At 36.8% G+C, this 22,249-nt stretch overlaps 1 protein-coding gene across 1 annotated transcript; it reads left to right on the plus strand.

Annotated features, from left to right (window-relative positions):
• Positions 1–14: 14 nt before the first annotated feature.
• On the plus strand, positions 15–13,791 carry MED20 (mediator complex subunit 20). Its single transcript, XM_053706735.1, has 4 exons — positions 15–147; positions 1,842–1,996; positions 10,340–10,593; positions 13,022–13,791. Exons 1-4 carry the CDS (start codon positions 134–136, stop codon positions 13,235–13,237), a joined length of 639 nt encoding a protein of 212 aa, XP_053562710.1. The 5' UTR covers positions 15–133; the 3' UTR covers positions 13,238–13,791.
• Positions 13,792–22,249: the final 8,458 nt, after the last annotated feature.

The following is a 22,249-nucleotide window of genomic DNA, read 5'->3' on the forward strand; positions in this document are numbered from 1 at the left end:
TTTCTACACAGTAGACATGCGCCAACGTCAGTGCGTTCCAAGCCTCGCTTAGCAGTTAAAGTTGGAACGCAAATAATTATGTTGAACTCCAGTGCCGGGACGTCATAGGTTTGCGCCAATCGTGGATGTCGTAATGGGGGTAACTTGGTAAGATGATTAAATCAATCAATAAATAAATTAGTTATATGTGATGTTGTGTTGTTGAACAGTGGAAGGATTATTGTATTATTTCTAAGGTATTAAAAGCCTGGTATACTGTGCAGTGTGATCTGAGTTTGTGCAGGACAAGTAGAAAGCGATGTGTTCATTATTAAAGGGACATTAATGCCATGTTTATATACTATGAGAAATTAATCACTATATAGCGCAATAGCTGCATACCTAACAAATAATTTTCGAAAGCATTTAAAGCTGTAACTGTATTGTTCTGCATGTCCATGGTGTCACATCTCCTTAAAAAGCATTTAGAGTGTTATATTGTCATCTGTATTACTGTGGCCATTTGGGTTTTAATAAATATATATATATATATATATATATATATATATATATATATATATATATATATATATATATATATATATATATATATATATATAATCTGTGCAAATACAGATTTCTGTGTGTTGCACTTTTGCATTATAAAATCCAATGCCATAAACAACTGAATGCTGCAGCCTGCAGACACATTTTGGATTTGTTTCTGTAACGAATGCCGAAATTTTGTCCATGCCTAGGGGCTCATTTTGTAAACAGAATTTCCAAAGTTTTGCAAATCAATAACAGTTTAGGGGTACACCCATTGCAAAGCCTAATGGAATTCAGATTCCTGTTTTTCTTTCCTGTGGTCATTTAGGGACAGATGGGTTGTGAGCTTGGGCACTAATGTGAGCTAAAAATGTGTAGGATGTTGCAGGGCAGGATTTTCCCCATACTTACGTATGGTGGGAGGTCTCCAGACTCTCTTGGGGAGTAGAAACAGCTAAATTTGTGGGGGAAAAATTTGTAGGAAAAAGAAAGAAAAGTAATTAATTGCTATATTTCCTTAAAGGGACACTGTAACCAAAAATTTTCTTTCGTGATTCAGATTGAGCATGAAATTTTAAGCAACTTTCTAATTTACTCCTATTATCAAATTTTCTTCATTCTCTTGGTATCTTTATTTGAAATGCAAGAATGTAAGTTTAGATGCCGGCCCATTTTTGTGAACAACCTGGGTTGTCCTTGCTGATTGGTGGATAAATTCATCCACCAATAAAAAAGTGCTGTCCAGAGTACTAAAACCAAAAAAAAGCTTAGATGCCTTCTTTTTCAAATAATGATAGCAAGAGAACGAAGAAAAATTGATAATAGGAGTAAATTAGACAGTTGCTTAAAATTGCATGCTCTTTATGAATTACAAAAGAAAATTTTTGGGTACAGTGTCCCTTTAATTAAACATTTTATGTAGGATTTCTTTAAATAAAGTCCATTTAAATTAAACTGAATTCAAACCTGCACAGTTTTTTGATCATATACTCTAAAGGAACTGCATGCTTGTGTTCACAAATAGGGGCCGAATTATCAAGCTCTGAATGGAGCTTGATGCCCCGGTTTCCGTGCTTGATGCCCCTGTTTCCGCTCTGAGCAGATCATGTCGGACAGACCGATGTTCTCTCCTTAGAATTGTATTTCTGTCTTGCAACTTATTTCATTATATCAATATACATGCAGTATTGAAAGGCCTTATAGAGACAGTAAACACTTTGTCATTACAAGACACGTCTGTTGTTGTGCTATAGAATAACATATCAGCCAAGTCTAAATATTTTATAAACCTGAGTAACATCTTGTCTCTATAGTGTGTGTCAGGTTCCTCTAGCAGAAGGAAAAAGTGTACAACAAACAGTGGAGATTATGACCCGAAAGCTGGAACAACTTGGAGCAGAGAAGCAAGGGACATTTTATGTGGACTGTGAAACGTATCACACAGCTGGATCCAGTGTGGGAACTCCAGGTATTAGAAAATACTCTTTTATTAACTAACCATCCACAATGGCTGTAGCTACATTTTTTCATTCTTTTTATGCATAGAAGAAGAAAGGCAAATATTAACGGTTCCAGTGAGCTAAATATTACATATTTTATGTTAATTTTGTTATAATTTTTATTATTATTTATTTTTGCAACATTCTTGGACTTAAAGGGACATGAAACCCATTTTTTTTTTCTTTCATGATTTACACAATTTTTAAACAACTTTTCACTTTATTTCTATTATCTATTTTACTCTGTTCAAAGTTTCTTTTTTAGTTCTGTTTTCAAATTAAAAACTTTTGTTTGCTTGGTATAACTTGTCAAAACTTAACTCCTCTCTATGGGCGCATACCTAGGCAGCCTCAGGAGCATGTACGTGACTTGAGAACTTTACGTATAGTATTGTTCCAAGCCTATCTTAGTATGCTCCCATGGTTTTTAGCAAAGGATACCAAGAAAACAAAGTAAATTGGATTTATTTTCACTATAGCATCCGGTATGTGGAGCTATGTGAGGTCTAATACTTAAAGGGACGTAAAACCCAATTTTGTTTCTTTCATGATTTAGATAGAACATAACATTTTAAACAACTTTCTAATTTACTTCTATTATCAAATTTTCTTCATTTTCTTGTTATACTTATTTGAAAAGCAGAAATGTAAGCTCAAGAGTGTGCACGTGTCTGCAGCGCTATATAGCAGCAGTTTTGCAACAATGTTATACATTAGCAGTAACACTAGATGGCAGCACTATTTCCTGTCCTGTAGTGCTTCAGGCATGTGCACACTACCTACCTAGGTATCTCTTTAACAAAGAATAACATGAGAATGAAACATTTTTGATAATAGAAGTAAATCAGTAACTTTTTAAAAATTGTATTCTCTATCTGAATAATGAAAGAATTTTTTTGGGTTTAATGTCCCTTTAAAGGGACAGGAAACCCCAAATTTGTATTACATAATTCAGATAGGATATACAGTTTTTTTTACCAACATTCAAATTTACTTTTGTATTTTATCATTTTCTTTGTATCCTTTGCTAAGGAACAGCTTTGCGCTACTAGCAGCTGCCTGAACAAATCTAGTTAGCCAATCACAAGAGACAAATGTATGCAGGCACCAATCACCAGCTAGCTCCCGCTAGTGTATGATATGTGTGTATTTTCAACAATGGATACCAAGAGAACAAAGCATATTTGAAAATAGAAGTGATTTTAAAAGTATCTTAAAATCACATGCTCTATCTAATTCTTGCAAGTTTAATTTTGACTTTCCTATCCTTTTAAGTTAATTTGAAATATATTATTGAGTAATGATTTTCAGCATTCTCGCTCTTTCTTTCTGCATTGGTTGTTCTATAGGCTAGATTAATCAAAGGCTAGGCGAACTCTGTATGTGCTTCCCCTGTAACTGTGTCCCAGCTCGCCTCCGGAGAAGCGCACAGATATGCCCGAATTTATAAAAAAAATAGACGTAACTTTGCGCAGGCGAGCTGGGGCATAATAATGATAAATTTCGCCTGTCGGAAAAAGCATTTACTCCCTATTTACTCCCTATTTATCACAGTACATCCCTATAAATATTTACACCGCCATGTTTTGATTATTAAAAAAGCGTTTTTTAGGTAACTAGCTTATATTTATATTATACTGTATAATGTTTCTGTGCTGTTTTAGCCATATGTTGATAATTTAAGATAGCAAAAATAATTATATCAATATATATATATAAAACTGTTAGTACCCATATGCGCCTGTGGAAGCGCAACTTTCTCTCGATAACAGTCTCTTCTTGGCGCTGAGCCTTTGAAAAATTAGTTAAAAGAAGAAAGTACTGCCTCACAAGATGTAAATGCATGTATTATAATGTTGTTCGCCTCAGTCTGTATGGCAAAATATACAACACGCAATTGAAGCCAAAATTTCAGTTCCCTATCAGCGCAAAGCAATGATAAATAAGAAACTGGGCGTATTTGTAGGTCGGGCTGTTAAATTACGCCTATTACTAATGTATATTGTTGCACTCGGGAGGCGAATGCAAGCTGAGTGCGAAGTTTCTTTCAGATTTGCGCAATTAAAGGGGCATAGTACTTTAATGAATATGAGGATCAGTGTGTATGCGTTATTTTGACCGTAATTATAGGAGAAGGGCTTTGATAAATCTAGCCCTATGTGTGAGTATGGATATTTCAATGTAATGTCACCATTTCTTTCTTTATGTCTTTTTATTTGTGTGTTCATTTCAAACTATCAAATTTACTTGTTTTCATTATATCCTTTGTTGAAAAGCACTACTGGGGCTTAGTTGTTCACATCTAGTGAACTAGATATGCACCGAACTGAAAATTCTGGACCGAAACCGATAGCGAAAATTCAGGATGCCCCTGGCTAAAAACCGAAACAAAACCGAAATTATTTTTTTCTTTTTTTTAACTACAGTGTGTGTAGCTGAGAGAGCTTGTAGGCGGGAAAGCTCCAACAAATGGGCGTGGTCACTTGTGCCGTAGGGCGTGATCTGCAGTGAAACTGGTGGAGCTCTACAAGAGAGAGCGTGGTTATAGCCAGACAAAAATACGAGGTGGACGTGTGTTTTGTTTTTGGGTGTAGTTTTCCGTGTGATAGGCGTGGCTGCACCTGATCGTCTCTCATCGTATCTCCCCCTAGTTCCTGGTTTGGGTCTCATGCTGACTCGTCAGATTATATGTCCGGAGCCCCAAATGGAGTCTGCCTGTCACCTATCACCAGGACCACCGGGTGCTAATTTGTGCCAGCTGTGTGCGAGCTTGGGGCTTATGCATATATAGTGTGCACGCATATTTGCCTCAGGCGAATAGAATGTCTACACACAAGAGGCTGATGTATTAGCACTGTATATAAGGCTTATACATATTCACTGTGTGTGCTTAGGGCTGTGTCTGATAATATCAAGTGTTTATAAACATGTTACTTATCCTCCTTTGAAAACTGTATTCAGAACTTTGGTTTCCTTCTAAAAAAAAAAGGCACTGCTGGTTTCAAATATCATCATGTTATGGTACTTATGTGTGTGCTCTGTGTACCATGCCAGTGCTGTGCTGCTCACCTTATGCTAAGGATAGACAAGTAACTCAACAGAACAGGGGAAAACTGTACATTTTTAGCCATTTTGGTCCTCTTTGGGCCAAAATTGTAATTGCACATTTTCGGCGGCCCAAACTAAAGTATAGTTCCTGTAAACTATTATTATATGCAAAACAGTAAGTCAAGTAATGAACTCAAACAGCAGCTCTAAGCTGGCATCAAATTTGAAATATGCTACACAATAATTTTACCGAAAATAAAAGGCAAAAACCCCGAAAACCGAAATAACCAAAAATACAATTTTTGGCCGAAACTTTCTGCGGCCGAAATTTTGGTGCATCCCTATAGTGAACCAATGACAGGAGTCATATGTGTGTAGCCAGTAATCACCAGCTAGCTCCCAGTAGTGCTTCTCTGCTCTGAAGCTATCAATATGTTATATTTATATAAAGCAATAGTGCAACAATAAATTAGAGCATTTTCTTTTTGCATTTTTGTAAGTGTTTTTAATACTTTGTAGCTCTTGTGCCTTAATATAGATGAGAGCAAAACCAAATTGTGAATTAAAAAACACGTAGAGGTCATAACTTTGTTGGTTAACCTTGGGGGGAAATGCTTCCTGAACATCGTAGTTCCCTTTTTAAGGCAGTTTGAAAGACTCCTAAATGTTAGATTTTTACCTTCAATTAGACAGAGTGAGATATATATATATATATATATATATATATATATATATATATATATATATATATATATATATATATATATATATATATATATATATATATATATATATATTATTATTATTATTATTATATATTTATTTTTTTTCCCACAAAATTATTTGTAATGTAATCTAGTTCATTGACTAACTTAGTAAAGCCCTTTTTCAGTATATAAAGGTACATATGTTCCTTTACATACAATGGACATAGGTACAGTACTTTTTCATCATAAGCCTATATTAAATCTATTGGCCTACAATTATAATATACTGGGAAGTGTTTTTAGACTAGAAATACCACTTTTATATGGTAAACATTCCAAATACTTTTACTCTCAGAAGAAACTGTTCTAGATACTTAATAAATGCTTTTTAATCCCATAAGGACACAGCATCAGTTTGCTCAATGGTTCCATGACGGAATAATTCCATCATTGCTCATTAAGGGGTTAAACATCAGCATAATATAAAAGTAATTTAAAAGAATATGAAACCCACATTTTTTCTTTCATGGTTTGGATTTTAAACAACATACAAATGTACTTTTATTATCTAATTTATTTTTTTCTCTTGGTATCCATTGTTGAAAAGGCTAGCTAGCTAGGCTCAGTAGATGCTTCTTGGTGGCTGCACATATATAGCTCATGTTATTGGCTCACACATGTGCATTGCTGATACTTTAAAAAAGTATACCAACAGAATGAAGCAAATTAGATAATAGGAATACATAGTAAAGTTGTTTAAAATGTTATTCTCTATCTGAATCATGAAAGAAAAATGTTTCATGTCTCTTTAAAGGGACATTAAATACTTTGAGATGGTAATATAAAATGATACATTATATATAACTCTTTAATTCTGAAATTGTGAGCTTTTCAGTTCCTGTTAGACATGGAAGTGCAGAACACTGTTATATTCCACACAGCCATTGGCTGCACACTCTAGTGACCTATTTATAACTGTCCCTAATTGGCCACAGCAGAGAAGGTAACCTAAGTTACAACATGGCAGCTCCCATTGTTTTATAGACACTTTACACTTATTTCAATATTTAAACAGCTAAGGAAACTTTAAAAAATACATCTACATGTTATTATCAGACTAATCTTTTCTTTTAATGCATCATTCTATATAGCATTTATTTAGTGTTTTATGTCCCTTTAAGAATGCAAACAATGACTCATTAGCAAACAGGAAATGCTGCAATGTGTTATATGCAAGCATCAGTGCAATAATACAATGTTCTAACAGATTAAAGCATTTCTTTTTTTTGCATTTTTATGTCTCTTTTTCATAATTGATAGCTTATGTAAAATAATTTTTTAAAAAATCTTTTAGGGGGCCCAAGGTTTAATGTTAGTAAAAGAAGATAAGTTATAGTGGCAGTAGGGAGTATTCTTGTAAAGTGACAGTATTCTATTTGTTATTTCACAAGCCCCAGTTGAACGTGTATGCATTATAAATTTGTATGCAAACAACGTTTCCTGATTACTTGTGTTTGTAAGTGCAGATCAAATAACTTGCAAATGTCACCTCATTTAAGTAGAGTGATGTGCCGTACGCTTGGATTTACCATCACTTTAATTTTCTTCTTATGGTTGGCTGAAAGTAAACAACTATATTCTTTAAGTCATGCACTGACTGATTAACCAACGTATAAAAATGTCAAAAGTACCTGTTCAACATCAAAATGACTCAGGATCTGGTTATCTAAAATTCATTAGCATAGCAAGAATATACAGTATTCTCAAAAAGGATCAGAACCTGAATATTCTAGTGGGTTGCAAGCTGACTTCCCATAAAAAAAAGTAATTAAGCTCTCTGGAATACAGAATCCTACAGGGAAAATAAATGATTTCACTGTTTGTGGCCCAAGTTATCATTAAATCAATTTAATATTAGCTAATTTTCAATTAAAGGGACAGTGTACTATAAACTTGTTTTTCCTTTATTGACTTTCCAATGACTTGTTATACCAGCTGCAGAGTAAAAAATATGTGAAATTGCTTATTTAGGTTTGGTTTTGTATATGAAATAGCAGGCATTGTTCTTTGGAACCACAACCCATTGAAATGGGTTTGAGTTTGCAGGGAAATCAGATCTCCTTATTTTATCACTTTCTGTACAGACACATGCTTTCTTATATTATCTCTGTCTGTATACTACAGCCCAATACAATTGAAAAATTAACATTTTATTACTTATCTCTTCTAACCCCCAACTGGGAGTACAATTTCTTCTGATTGCTATGTCTACACAGCTTTTCTATATCCAATACGTATAGGTAGGGATACAAAAGGCAAAATCAACTATTTTAAATGCTGATATAAAGTTCAAGGAGCTTTTTTTTGTTAATAATTTCCATTGCATTTCTTCAAGTTCTGCAAAAATGTCAGCAGACAAAACAACAAGAAGCAGAAGTAGCATGCTTAGTGAATTCTAATTACAATTGCGATAAAACATTATACATGCTTTAGAAACACTCCTGTTCAGCCCGCTTGCCAAGGCTGCAAGCCTCATTTTACAATAGAAATATAAGGAACCCTTTTAATTTAGACCTCTTCTTTACAATTTCAACTTTTTTTCCCCCCAGGAAATTGCATTGTTTGTTAAAGTGATGGCAAACTTTCCCTTTGTATAAACAGATCTGGAATGTTAGTAATATTTTAGATGGAATTTAATTAATCAGTTGTAATGAAGAAACCCTATAACTTACTTTTTAATGTAGCGCAGTTTCAACTGTTCCCCAATCCGTGCTCTAGCCGCAAAAAAAATGTGTGAGTCCCATATAGCTATAGCGCCGTTTGGAGAACAGTTTAAACCGTTAGCGTACATAAAAGTACTTTTGAAGTCCGGAGCACAGGGTATTTGAATTTCAGAGCTGCATTAAAATCCTTTTTTTTTTTTTTTTTTAAATATAAAATAAAATTATCAAAACTACTATTTGTCCCTGCCTTTTAGTCACAGTCTTCTCTGCCTGTGTCTTTCTCTGCTTGTGTCTTTGGTTTGTTTTTTGTGTTCTAAACTGCAAATAATAGTCTATATTTATTTAAAACAACAAATATTACCTGCAGTAAATACAAGAGGACAGAAGCGCCACATGGCCCGATATAGTTGGAAATAGTCAGACTTTTCTGTGTAATAATTACACTCACATGTAGTAGGACACCCCTATTGGTGTGGAAGGAGCGGTCTGGGATCAAAAGCAGTCACCCAGAAATCTGACCTCCGGTGGATGTACTGAGATCTGTAAATACCACGAGAGTGCCTATATGGCCTAGTACTGTTGATGAAACAAATTTGTGGTATAATATGAAATGCACTCACATTTAGAAGAGCACCTCCCTTGGTGCGATAGAGACAGGCTGGGATCAATATGGTCACCCAGTAGACTGATTCTTAGGCAATCAGGAGCTCACAGAGATTCTGTAACCAGTTGAGATATAGGTGATATTAAAAAAATTAAAGTCCGGCAGCAAGTGGTACGTTACAAAACGTACTTTATTTTAAAAAATTCAAATTATTAGCAACGCTGCCGGACTTTTTTCACTTTTTAATATCACCTATATCTCAACTGGTTACTGAATCGCTGGGAGCTCCTGATTGCCTAAGAATCAGTCTACTGGGTGACCATATTGATCCCAGCCTGTCTCTATCGCACCAAGGGAGGTGCTCTTCTAAATGTGAGTGCATTTCATATTATACCACAAATTTGTTTAATCAACAGTACTAGGCCATATAGGCACTCTCATGGTATTTACAGATCTCAGTACATCCACCGGAGGTCAGTCTTCTGGCTGACTGCTTTTGATCCCAGACCGCTCCTTCCACACCAATAAGGGTGTCCTACTACATGTGAGTGTAATTACACATAAAAGTCTGATTATTTCCAACTATATTGGGCCATGTGGCGCTTCTGTCCTCTTGTATTTACTGCAGATCACTGATCCTGGATTGTGGCCTTGATCCTCTACAGATAGCTGCCTGAACATACCAACCACCTACTCGTATTGACACCATCATTTACACAAAAAATTGTCCCAAATAGCTTTATAAGGACTTTCTGTATGTTTTTATGGTTCTCATGATTATCATTTTGCAGTTTAGTGCACATATATTGTGTCTTGTGATACACTTGTCACTCACTCTTAATCTCTCTATTGATCTATTTGATACAATTGTATACTAACCATTGCTTTATATAATAAGGGCGCCCCCTATTAATGTATTTAACAAATATTACCTTTCTGATTACAGTACTGTGCTATGTACATAAAAAATGATATAAAACTACCTTTAGGTTGCATGTATAAGCTGTATTGTGACATATAAATATTGCCTACACTTGATTCCATCCCCTCTCCAATCTGTACCATTTTAAACATGCAAATATTAAAAAATCCAAACTATTCCGAAATCCAAACCTTTTTACCGGTCCCAAGTAGTTTGGACAAAGGTTTTCAACCTGAATTTGAATAATTGGTTTTCATTCTCTTTATAATCAAATAACAATAATGTATTTTTATTTCTTTATCTTTCAGGTCAAACTGGGAAACTTCTTTATGTCATGCACAATTCAGAGTACCCTCTCAGCACCTTTGCATTGTTTGAAAATGGTCCTTGCTTGGTCGCTGACCTAAACCTTGATGTCCTTATGGTGAAGCTTAAGGGGTTCTTCCAGAACTCCAAGGCCAACAAGATGGAGACGCGAGGCACACGCTACCAGTATTGTGACTTCCTTGTGAAGATTGGAACAGTCACTATGGGGCAGAGTGGTCGAGGCATCTCTGTAGAGGTACTTAATGAGCCAAGAATTAGATCAATATTCCTGCAATTCCATATTGTTACCTTGTGTAATTAGCTTGTAGGGTCTACCAAGTGTGACAATCTTGACTGATCTCTTCTACAGGAGACCTCAATATACATTATCAAGGGCTGCCCAAGTATCGAAAAAAAATTGGTCTTTTTGATCTAAAAGTTCAGCTGAAATACAAGTCATTTGGTAAAAATATTACATTTTCAGAATTATGAGGCAAAAGCTTGGGCTATCCCTCTTCCAGTAACGGGCCAACTGCTGTACATATTGTTTCTGTTAATTTATTATTGTTAAGTGAAAGACTGGGGATGGGTCTGTAACAAGGCATGATTGGGAGTCAGCTGTAATGATTTCTAAAATATGGAGCTTAGCAATCTGGAGGTTGGCTCCTCGATGTGTGCTATTTTTTTTACAGTGCCCCCACATGTTTCTTTTTCTCCACACCCCAGAAAGAACACCCTTACTGGTATATAATCTTGAGGGATGCAAATATCATGTATAGGTGAATTTTAAAGAGACAGTATACTGTAAAATTGCATTTTCAGTTTTATTTGTCTATATGAAATAGTTGGTTTTGTGCTTTGAAACCTCAGCCTATTACAATGGGTTGAGCTTGCAGGTAAGATTAAATCTCATTGTGTTATCATTTTGTGTACACACACATGCTTCCTTATCTTACATCTGTTTGTAAACCAAAGCCCAATACTTAGAGAGAACAATGGGAAATTATCATGTTATTAGTTATCTATTCTACACCCACTGGTAGTGTAATTTCTTCTGCTGGCTGTGTTTACATTGCCTGTTAATAGCCTGGATTTAAGACCAGAAACTTTCAGTATAGGTGGGGATACCACAGGCTAAATCAGCTATTTCAAATGCCAAAATAATGTTAATCAAGCTACTTGTAAACAATTTAGTACACTCCAGCAGGTAAAATGGATCATTAAAAACAAATTAAAGGGGAGACATTTCTCAGTAAACTCTCCCTTTAAGGGAAAAGGAGCATCCCCGCCTCACTATTTGGAGGATTAAAGAGAAGATACAATTTAGCAATAGCTTCATTTGGTCTATGTTTGTATAGGCATAAAGATTCACAAGTTGTCAAGCAGCTGGGGGGGAAGTAAGTGTACAATTTCATGAACCCCGGATTTGAGTTGGAAATAATGAAACCAAGTATGTTTATCAGTAGGATCAAGGTTTCTATAATGTAAGTTATAAAAGAATTGTTAACTAAAGTATCTGTTATTCTACATAGACCTCTGTTAGCCCACTTATTTAACACCTTACCTATGAGAGAGGTAACCTAGGAATCCAAGGGGGTAGCTTTAAAACATTTGGTCAACAGAAAAATAAAGAATCTAGCAGCTCACAGAGAAGGAACAGGGTATCCTCTGCACTTGAGTGGGGCAATTTAATTTGCTGGTGTTTGTTTTCTTTATCCATTACGCTCAAAACACATCAAATTATATTTAAAAAAAAACTATTATTGTGGTGGAAAAAAAATATTAGTTTCTCTTTCCTTAAAGGTACTTTAGAGATATTTTATTTATTTGTGGTGCCTAGAAAAGGATATATACAGTGTGTGTGTGTGTATGTATATATATATATATATATATATGTATATATATATACTAAAACTTTAGACTTTTTTTTTTTCTTCAATGTTTAATGTAATTAAAAAATATTCTCAGTTTAATCTTTTCTTTGAATACATCATTAAGCCTAGCATTTATTGATTATATAAATGCTAGGCATAATGATATAGTCAAAGAAAAGATTAAACTGAGAATATTTTTTAATTATATTACACATTGGGGGAAAAAATATGTCTAAAGTTTTAGTGCTTTAACTTGGCAATTGTTTCCATGCTTTTAACATGTTTAAATATTATTATTATTATTATTTTCAGTTATTCCCGCAGTGCTATAAACATAGTTATGATATGCAAAGGTAGCATTTATAGGAGACAAATGCGTAGAGGGCCATGCTAAGGGTTGCACTGTTGTAAATCACCTCTTATTAATGTGATCTACGAACAGCTGGGCTTGTAGGCTTACATGCTAAGGAGAGAGGAGAGGAACTGAGGTAAGAAAGGTACGTTGTATGCATCCCAGAACAGTAGTACTCATTTTGCAAGAAAACAAGTACGTTGTTTGCCGTTTCTTTTTATGTTTTGTTTCTTTTTATGTTTACTTTGATTTAACATATATGTTTTACTAAAAGAGCACTGTTTTATATCCCTTTAAAGGGATATTAAACAGAAAATAACAAGTAAAATAAAATCCTTTTAAAAAGATGAATAATTATTTATAATTATTTCTATTAAGTACAAGCCACTGATTTTAGTGTTCTTTAATTATAACAATGAAACAAACTATTTTATATCATTTTAATATCCTCATTTCAGGTGGATTATTGTCCGTGTGCTGTGCCTGGTGACTGCTGGAATCTGATGGTGGAGTTCATGCAGAGCTTCATGGGAAACCACGCACCTTCTGTCCCACCGGTCTTTACTGCCAAGCATGATGCCTTATACGCACCTGCAGATACTATGCTGCAATACATGGAGCTCTTGAACAAAATCCGTAAGCAGCAGCAAGTAACAGTGGCTGGAATGCGATGACCTCCATTTGCTGTGGAGCTACCTGAGACAAAAAACAACCAATTTCTTGCTGAAGTTTACAAATAACGTTAAGGACTCCAAATTCCAGACGTCATGGGAGTATATTGAACACTGTGGGTTGGCATGCGGAATGAGTGATGAAGCTTGAAAAGAACTTTATCGATTTTTAGTTTCATTCTGTATCACTTCAATATGGGTTTGCTATTCTGATGGAAGATAAATGCTCTTTATCAACCAATTGGTCTGAATCTCCAGTCTCACAATGACACTTGGTACAATTTGTTTTACTGTAATCAGTGACTCTTTAGGATGGTAACTGACCAGCCCTGTTCTATCATATTCGATAATTCTCTTGACAGTCCACTCTTTGGATCTATTTTTGTATCTCCACGCAATGTACACTGTTTTTACAAGATTCTGAACAAAAAAAGATACATTCTTGATGTGGCCTGGTTGTTAATGGCTCCTATACTATTTCATTCTTGTACCAATGATTGGTTTCTTTAAAGGGATATGAAGCTCACAATTAAACTTTCATGATTCAGATTGTGCAATTTTGTGAGACTTTTACTTCTATTATATATATATATATATATATATATATATATATATATATATATATATATATATATATATATATATAAATAATAAATATACTTGGTTCTCTTGGTAACCTTTGTTGAAAAGCAAACCTAGTTAGGTAGGCTTAGGAGCAGCAATGTACTGCTTGAATCTTGCTGGTGATTGCTGGCTGCACACGTATGCCTCCTGCCATTGACTCACTAGGTATGTTTAGTTAGGTCCCAGGAGTGCATTGCTGCTCTGGGGTTTACTTAAAGAGACAGTCTACTTGAATATTTATTGTTTAAAAAGATAGATAATCCCTTTATTACCCGTTCCCCAGTTTTGCATAACCAACACTGTTATATAAATACATGTTTTTACATTGTATCTACTCCTCTGCAGATTGCCCCTTATCTCAATGTTTTTTACAAAGTTTTATATTTCAGCCAAATAGTGCGGACTTGTGCATAACTCCACAAGAGTAAGCACAATTCTAGATGACACACATGAACTAGCACTGTCTAGCTATGAAAAGCTAATAAAATGAACTGAGATAAGAGGCCGGCCTTCAAGGGCTTAGAAATCAGCATTTAAACCTACCTAGGTTTAGCCAAGAATACCAAAAGAACAAAGGAAATTTGATGATATAAGTAAGTTGGAAAGTTGTTTAAAATTACATGCCCTATCTGAATCATGAAAGTTTATCTTTGATTTTATTGTCCTTTTAAATATGTGTTTAACCCATTTTCATGGGTTAAACATAAAGTTAGAGCATTTTATAATTGCACTATTGCTTGCACAGTGCATTTTCTTTTTGCACTTTTTTTTTTTTAGATCCTGTACAACAAAACCTTTTTTTTTTTTTTTTAAAAACAACAAACAAGCATGAAATCTATACATCATTTAAATGGTCCTTGCTTATGTAAGTGGATTTCTATTGGCTAAGGCTTAAAGTATCTTCATTTCACCATAAATCACTCACTGTATGAAAGGTTCTTTTTTAAACCCATGGTCACCGTGACCAGATAGCTCTCCAACCTGTCTGACTTGTGGCATAAAATGTGTGAACCGTTGATCATTCATCTTAATCTGCTGAGAGTTGACATTTTTATTACCATCTTGAAGGCCACCTTGTGGATTTATGTTATGCGCTCCTATAATTATTTCTTCATGCATAATTCAAACATAATATGGTTATTAGCTTTCCAGTCGCCAATATGAGAGCTCAAGATTATTATTTAAAGGAACATTCTAGTGTAAGAATAAAATGCTGTATTTTGATAGAGAATTCTATTTTTAAACCAATACTCATTTTCACAATGTCTCTAACCCCTGCAAATGGATTTAATGGACATTAAACTAAAAAATGTTATTCCCTGTAAAATGTTTAATGCACATTCATTATTTATTTTGGCTGCTTTTACTGTCATTTAAAGGTACAGTTTACTTAAAAATATATTTTTTAAAAGATAAATAATCCCTTTATTACCCATTCCCCTGTTTTGCATAACCAACACGGTTTTATTAATACACTTTATACCTCTGTGATTATTTTGAATCTAAGCCTCTGCAGACTGCCCCCTTATCTCAGTGCTTTTTGCAAACTCGCATTTTAGTCAATTAGTGCTGGTTACTGCCCAACTCCACGGGAGTGAGCACAATGTTATCTATATGGCACACATGAACTTGCAGTGTCTGGTGGTGAAAAGCTGATAAAATGCACTGAGAAAAGAGGTGGCCCATTGAGGCTTAGAAACAGAAATGTAGAGATTTTAAAGGTTATAAAGTATGTTAACAATGTTGGTTGTGCAAAGCTGGGAATGGGTAGTAAAGGCATTATCTATCTTTTTAAATCAAGTAGACTGTCTCTTTAATTCTAGTTTTTTTAATCCCCTCACCAGTTAAGCTGTAGTGTATTCCATGGAAGGCAGAACCCTGACACTCCTACATGGTACAGGTATACAGTGATTCACTGATATAATCAGGACCTTGTTTATGACTGTCTTTAATTTTTCTCAGGAAAATACGGTAAGTAAAATAAAAAATATTTAAGTCGCTTTTCAAGGGGTATGTCCCAAGTCTGCAAAACAATGCATATCTTTTTAATTAAAATCTCAGTTGGAAATTATTTTAAAACCTTTTATTTTACATGCAGGTCTATTGCATTTCAGTACATAATGCATAAATAAAGAAAACATTTACTTCAATGTCTTTTTACTAACGTAATCTGAGAGTGCTACTTTTCAGATCATTTACAGTCATATCTAATTAGTATCAGCAGTAGATAACTAAGGGGCCGATTATGTAAAGGTCTCCTCTGAGCTGGCGAGATTAGATTGCTCGCCAGCCCTATTTCCCTGGTGGAATTATATAAAGCCTCTTTTACCATTAAAACAGAGGGCGTATACTGCATTTTCATATGGGAAGGAGATGGATACATTACAAACGTGCAAAATGAAAATCGTAATATATAAATCATACAAAACAAATAAGTGAACCAATCACATATAAATACGAAGGAAACAAATTGTATTGTTGAGGTGCATCAAAAATCGTATTTTATCAAAATCATAATATTTGTATGTAAATTACACAGGAATAAATCATATTAAATATGCACAGAGTAAATCCTAATGTATAAATACTGGCCACTTGAGCTTACAAGGCCATTTTTCAATTTCTTTTCTTGAAGGACCAGGGCTATTTTTAAATTTCTGCGGTGTTTGTGTTTAGCTGTAATTTTCCTCTTACTCATTTACTGTACCCACACATATTATATACCGTTTCTTATTCTCGCCATTAAATGGACTTTCTAAAGATACCATTATTTTCATCATATCTTATCATTTGCTTTAAAAAAAATTATAAAATATGAGGAAAAAATGGGAAAAAAACACACCTTTTCTAACTTTGACCCCCACAATCTATTACACATCTACAATCACCAAAAAACACCCATGCTAAATAGTTTCTAAATTTTGTCCTGGGTTTAGAAATACCCAATGTTTACATGTTCTTTGGTTTTTTTTTGCAAGTTATAGGGCCATAAATACAGGTAGTACTTTGCTATTTCCAAATCACTTTTTTTCAAAATTAGCGCTAGTTACATTGGAACACTGAAATCTTTCAGGAATCCCTGAATATCCATTGACATGAATATATTTTTTTTAGAAGACATCCCAAAGTATTGATGTAGGCCCATTTTGGTATATTTCATGCCACCATTTCACCACCAAATGAGATCAAATAAAGAAAATTGTTCACTTTTTTCCCAAATATTTTCACAAAGTTTAGGTTTCTCACTGAAATTATTTACAAACAACTTGTGCAATTATGGCATAAATGGTTGTAAATGCTTCTCTGGGATCCCCTTTGTTCAGAAATAGCAGACATATATGACTTTGGCGTTGCTTTTTGGTAATTAGAAGGCCGCTAAATGCCACTGCGCATCACACGTGTATTATGCCCAACAGTGAAGGGGTTAATTAGGAAGCATGTAGGGAGCGTCTAGGGTTAATTTTAGCTGTAGTGTAGTAGACAACCTCAAGTATTGATCTAGGCCCATCTTGGTATATTTCATGCTACCATTTCACCGCTAAATGCGATCAAATAAAAAAAAACGTAATTTTTTTTCACAATTTTAGGTTTCTCACTGAAATTATTTACAAACAACTTTTGCAAGTATGGCATAAATGATTGTAAATGCTTCTCTGGGATCCCCTTTGTTCAGAAATTGCAGACATATATGGCTTTGGCGTTGCTTTTTGGTAATTATAAGGCTGCTAAATGCCGCTGCGCACCACACATGTATTATGCCCAGCAGTGCAGGGGTTAATTAGGTAGTTTGTAGGGAGCTTGCAGGGTTAATTTTAGCTTTAGCGTAGAGATCAGCCTCCCACCTGACACATCACACCCCAGGATCCCTCCCAAACAGCTCTCTTCCCTCCCCCATCCCACAATTGGCTCCGCCATCTTAAGTACTGGCAGAAAGTCTACCAGTACTAAAATAAAAGGTATATTTAAAAAATAAACCCTCCACCTCTACCTTACTGGGAGCCATCTTGGGTACTGGCAGCTGTCTGCCAGTACCCAGTTTGCAAATAAAAATGATTATTTTTTTATTTTTTTTCCCTTTTTTCTGTAGTGTAGCTTCCACCCGCTCCCAGATCCCTTAGATTTACTTTTTTTTTTTTTTTTTTAAATTCTTTTTATTAGAGAGAAAAGGAGGTCAGGTACAGTTACAATTAGCCTTTAGGTATACACATAACATATCAAATGCCTCACACATAGGTTGGTATATTTGGTTTGACAATATTACATTTAGTTTTCTTGTAGCTTATTTCTGTATAGAGATTAGATGCTGATAGTTATCAGAGTTTTGTCGTTCCTTTCTCCTTCAACTCTCTTATTTTGTTTTATTTTCCTTTATACATTTATAACTTAACACAATACTTTAACACATAACCTCGCCAGCAGGTGATTCCAAGTGTACCGTGGAGTTTGGCACGAAACCCCAGAGTTGGGGGGGGGGGGGAAAGGGGTATTGCTCCCCGAGGGTCTCTCTCTCTCCTCCCACCCCCCCCAGCCTGTGTCTTAATTTCCGATTTATATTATTTGTGAGATTAGGATCTCACCCTGTCTGTCATCTATCGCAGCCGCATCTTTGTCATATAATGCTGTCCATTCTCCTCTTAGGGATGCCTCTAGGAGAGTTTCCGTGTGGGAGAATGGGCCAAGTATCTGCCTTTGTATTGTGGGGGTTTGTTTTTTCAAAAATGGTCCCCATTTTATTAGAAAAGGTCGTAGTCTATGGTCTGTGTCCAACCTGACGTCAAATTGCTCTGTGAATAAATGTTTATATAGTTTGCATTTAAATTGTCCCATAGTTGGTGATTTCTTCACTGTCCATAAGCATAGTATGCAGTGTCTGGCGAGTAGCGTCGTCAGTGTCAGCAGTGCGTGGTATTTGTGAGGAACATCACGCCATCTAAACAAGCATATCTGATCTAATTGTAGATCAATTGAGATATCTAATAAGTGTCTAAGCCAATATTGCAATCTGGCCCAAAACTGTCTCACCAGAGGGCAGAAATAAAAATAGTGTGGGACATCTGGAGCCGGGGCTCCACACTTGCCACATCTGTTTGGCAGGTGTGGGTTCCATTTGGAGATCCTGTTAGGAGTAATGTAGTCGAAATGTAACATTCTGACTTGCGACTCCCGTAGGGGCATGCTGAGTGTTGCCTTCTTAGTTAGCTCCAGACTTTTCTGGATGTCTATGTTGGCAATGTCATTCACTCCTCTTGCCTTCCATTTATCTAAGGTGATGCTCTGACAGGTAGTCACCGATTTATGCATCAGTGTCTTATATATACTGGATATCGAGAAATTCCCCAATTTATATAAAGTTTGTGTAATAGCAAAGACTGGAGTGCTCCAGAAGTGTGGGTCTTTTTGTTTAAGATCGTCAATATAATGACGAATTTGAAGATAGGCATAGAATTGCGTGTTGGGGAGATCATAACTCGTTCTCAAGTCCGCAAAGGTCTTAACCGAGTGTGTCAGGGGGTTCAATAGATCTCCAATTGTCTTTATTCCCTTATCCCTCCACTGACGGAAGGGTAGGGTGTCTATGCCCGCTGAGAAGTCAAGATTGCCCACTATGGGCAGTAGTTTGGCTGAGGGGGATCGGGACCCCAAGTATTTATGAGCCATACGCCAGGCTGTCAGTGGCCCCTTATAAAGGATAGAGGATTTAATGAGTGAGGGTGTGTCAACTGCCTTTAGATGCGGCAGGTAAGCTAAGTCTATAGGTTTCAGTACAGCCTTTTCTAATTCACTGTCACAGAAGTGGGAAGTATCCAGTTGCCAGTCAAGGACCACCCTGATCAGAGCCGCCCAGTTATACATTCTGAAATTTGGCAGTCCAAAGCCCCCAGAGTTGTATGTTTGCTGCAGGTGTGTAGCAGCTATGCGTGGTTTCCCCCCTTTCCACACAAATTTTTTGACTGCCATATTCAAGGAGTTCAGATCTCTCTTGTTCAGTAGGAAAGGCAGCATAAGCATGGGGTAAAGCAGCCTCGGCAGCGTGACCATTTTGACGAGACTGATTCGTCCCATGATTGATAGTGGCAGTGAGCTCCACTGCTGCAATTGTTTACATAGGTTGGCACAATGATTTGAAAGATTCAAATCATATAAGTGGTGTGGGTTTCTATGCAGTTGGATTCCTAGATAGGTTAGACCATTCCCAACTTCCGTAAAGGGATAGGTCCCTCTGCTGGTTGAGTGCTTGTTGAGCCACAGTATTTCCGACTTCCCTGTGTTGATCTTATAGCCGGAAAAGCTACCAAAGTTTTGAATAATCCGAAGGATTTTAGGGACATGCTCGGCCGGGTCCTCAACAAATAGTAGCATGTCATCGGCGTACAGGGCCAAGTGTTGCGGTCTGCCGTGCACTCTGACGCCCGGGAAGCTCTGCCGCAATTTGATAGCAAGAGGTTCCAATGCTAAATCGAAAAGCAGAGGAGACAGGGGACATCCCTGTCTCGTGCCTCGCTGCAGAATAATGTCTGAGGAGAACAGACCATTAGTCAGGATTCTGGCCACTGGTCTCGAGTAAATGTTCCAAATCGTCTGTGCAAAGTTCCCCACCACATTGTAGCGTGTCAAAGTGTTGTTCAGATGTTCCCACTCAACTCTATCGAAGGCCTTCTCTGCGTCCAGGGACAGCAGGAAGGCCTCCGAGACATCATCCCGATATCGGCCCTCACCTCTCCTCCAGTAAAAATCGATGATCTGCAAAACCCTTCGCAAGTTGACCACCGATGATCGTTGATATACAAAACCGGTTTGATCTGGATGCAGAAGGGATGGTAATAGGATCTTTAATCGGGCCGCCAACACTGCCATAAATATCTTATAGTCAGCGTTGAGTAGCGAGATGGGTCGATACGATTCAGGCAGAGAGTGGTCCTTTCCGGGCTTAGGGATGAGGGTAATATGTGCCGCTGTGAAAGTCGGCGAGGGTAGAGATTTATTCTGGAAGTATCCATTGAACATTCCCAGCAGAGTTGTTGCTATGTTGGGTTGTAATAGCCGGTAGAATTCCACCGGTAGACCATCCGGTCCTGGTGTTTTACCCAGGGCCATGCCTTGTATTGCTCTATCGACTTCCTCCGCCATAATGGGGGAGTTCAGCTGATCAGTCTGGTCCTGGCTAAGCCGCGGAAGGTTCACAGAAGACCAAAAGGAGTTCTGCACCTCAGGCATGCATCCCGGTTGCTTTGTATATAACTCTGTATAATATTCTGCAAAACCCCTGGCAATATCGACAGGCGTTGTGAGGACCCCTCTTCTACCTCGCAAGGAGGCTACATCCCTTTTTGCTGTGCAAGCTTTGGTTAGGGAGGCCAATAGTTTCCCAGATCGATTTCCAAATCTATAAAATTTAGTTGCGGTTTTAATCAACCCTGCCGCTGCCTGCTGGGACATAAATGTATCCAGACTTTCCTTAGCAGCGACATATTCATCATACAGCTCTCTAGTTTTGGTTTTACAATAGCTACTATAGGCCAAAACCAGATTTTTTTCCAGTGTGATATATCGAAGCTGGGTTTTACGCCGAAGGTCAGCCAAGTATGAGATGATATTCCCTGCCAACACCACCTTGGCTGTTTCCCACATAAGTTGGGGATTATCAGCATGAGCCAGGTTGTCGGTATAGAAATCATTCCAGGAATGCACCAAGAATTGTTTAAAAGGCACCGATTTTATCAAGTAGTTTGGAAATCTCAGTGTGTTTCTATTGGCAGGACCCCTGCGGGAGCAAAGCACGAGCTCAACCGGTGCATGGTCAGATACTAGGATATCATGTATCTTGGCCTGTTGGACCAGCGATATAACCGACTCAGATGTCATAAAGAGGTCTATCCTTGACAAGGACGCCTTGGCTTTAGAGATACAAGAGTAGTCTCTGCCCTCCGGGTGTCGTAGCCGCCAAATATCACACAACCCCAGCTCTTTTTCTAGGTTAGAGAAAATCTTCTTCTCAAATCGCCCCAAGTATTTAGGCCGAGCACTCTCTGGAGGGAGACCCGGGGCTCGCATCCTATCGCACATTTGATCAGGTGCAAGGTTAAAGTCCCCTCCCAGTATAATCTTAGTGTCTAAGTATGGCGTTAGTACCCTAGTTAGTTGGGCCCAAAATCCTGCGCTTTTTTGGTTGGGGGCATACAAATTACACAAAGTATAGCGCTGCATGCCCAGCTTAATTTGGACTATCAGGTACCGACCTTCTGGGTCTTTATGGGTTTTGAGAATGTCCACGTTAGATTTTTTCCCAAAAAGGATGATTAGTCCTCTACTAGAGCTAGTGTGTGAGACATAGGCAATGTTACCTACCCAGTCCATTTTCAGTTTCTCATGTTCCGTATCAGTCAAGTGCGT

This window comes from Bombina bombina, chromosome 3 (assembly GCF_027579735.1).
Source record: "Bombina bombina isolate aBomBom1 chromosome 3, aBomBom1.pri, whole genome shotgun sequence".
In the NCBI taxonomy this organism is placed as follows: Eukaryota; Metazoa; Chordata; class Amphibia; order Anura; family Bombinatoridae; genus Bombina; species Bombina bombina.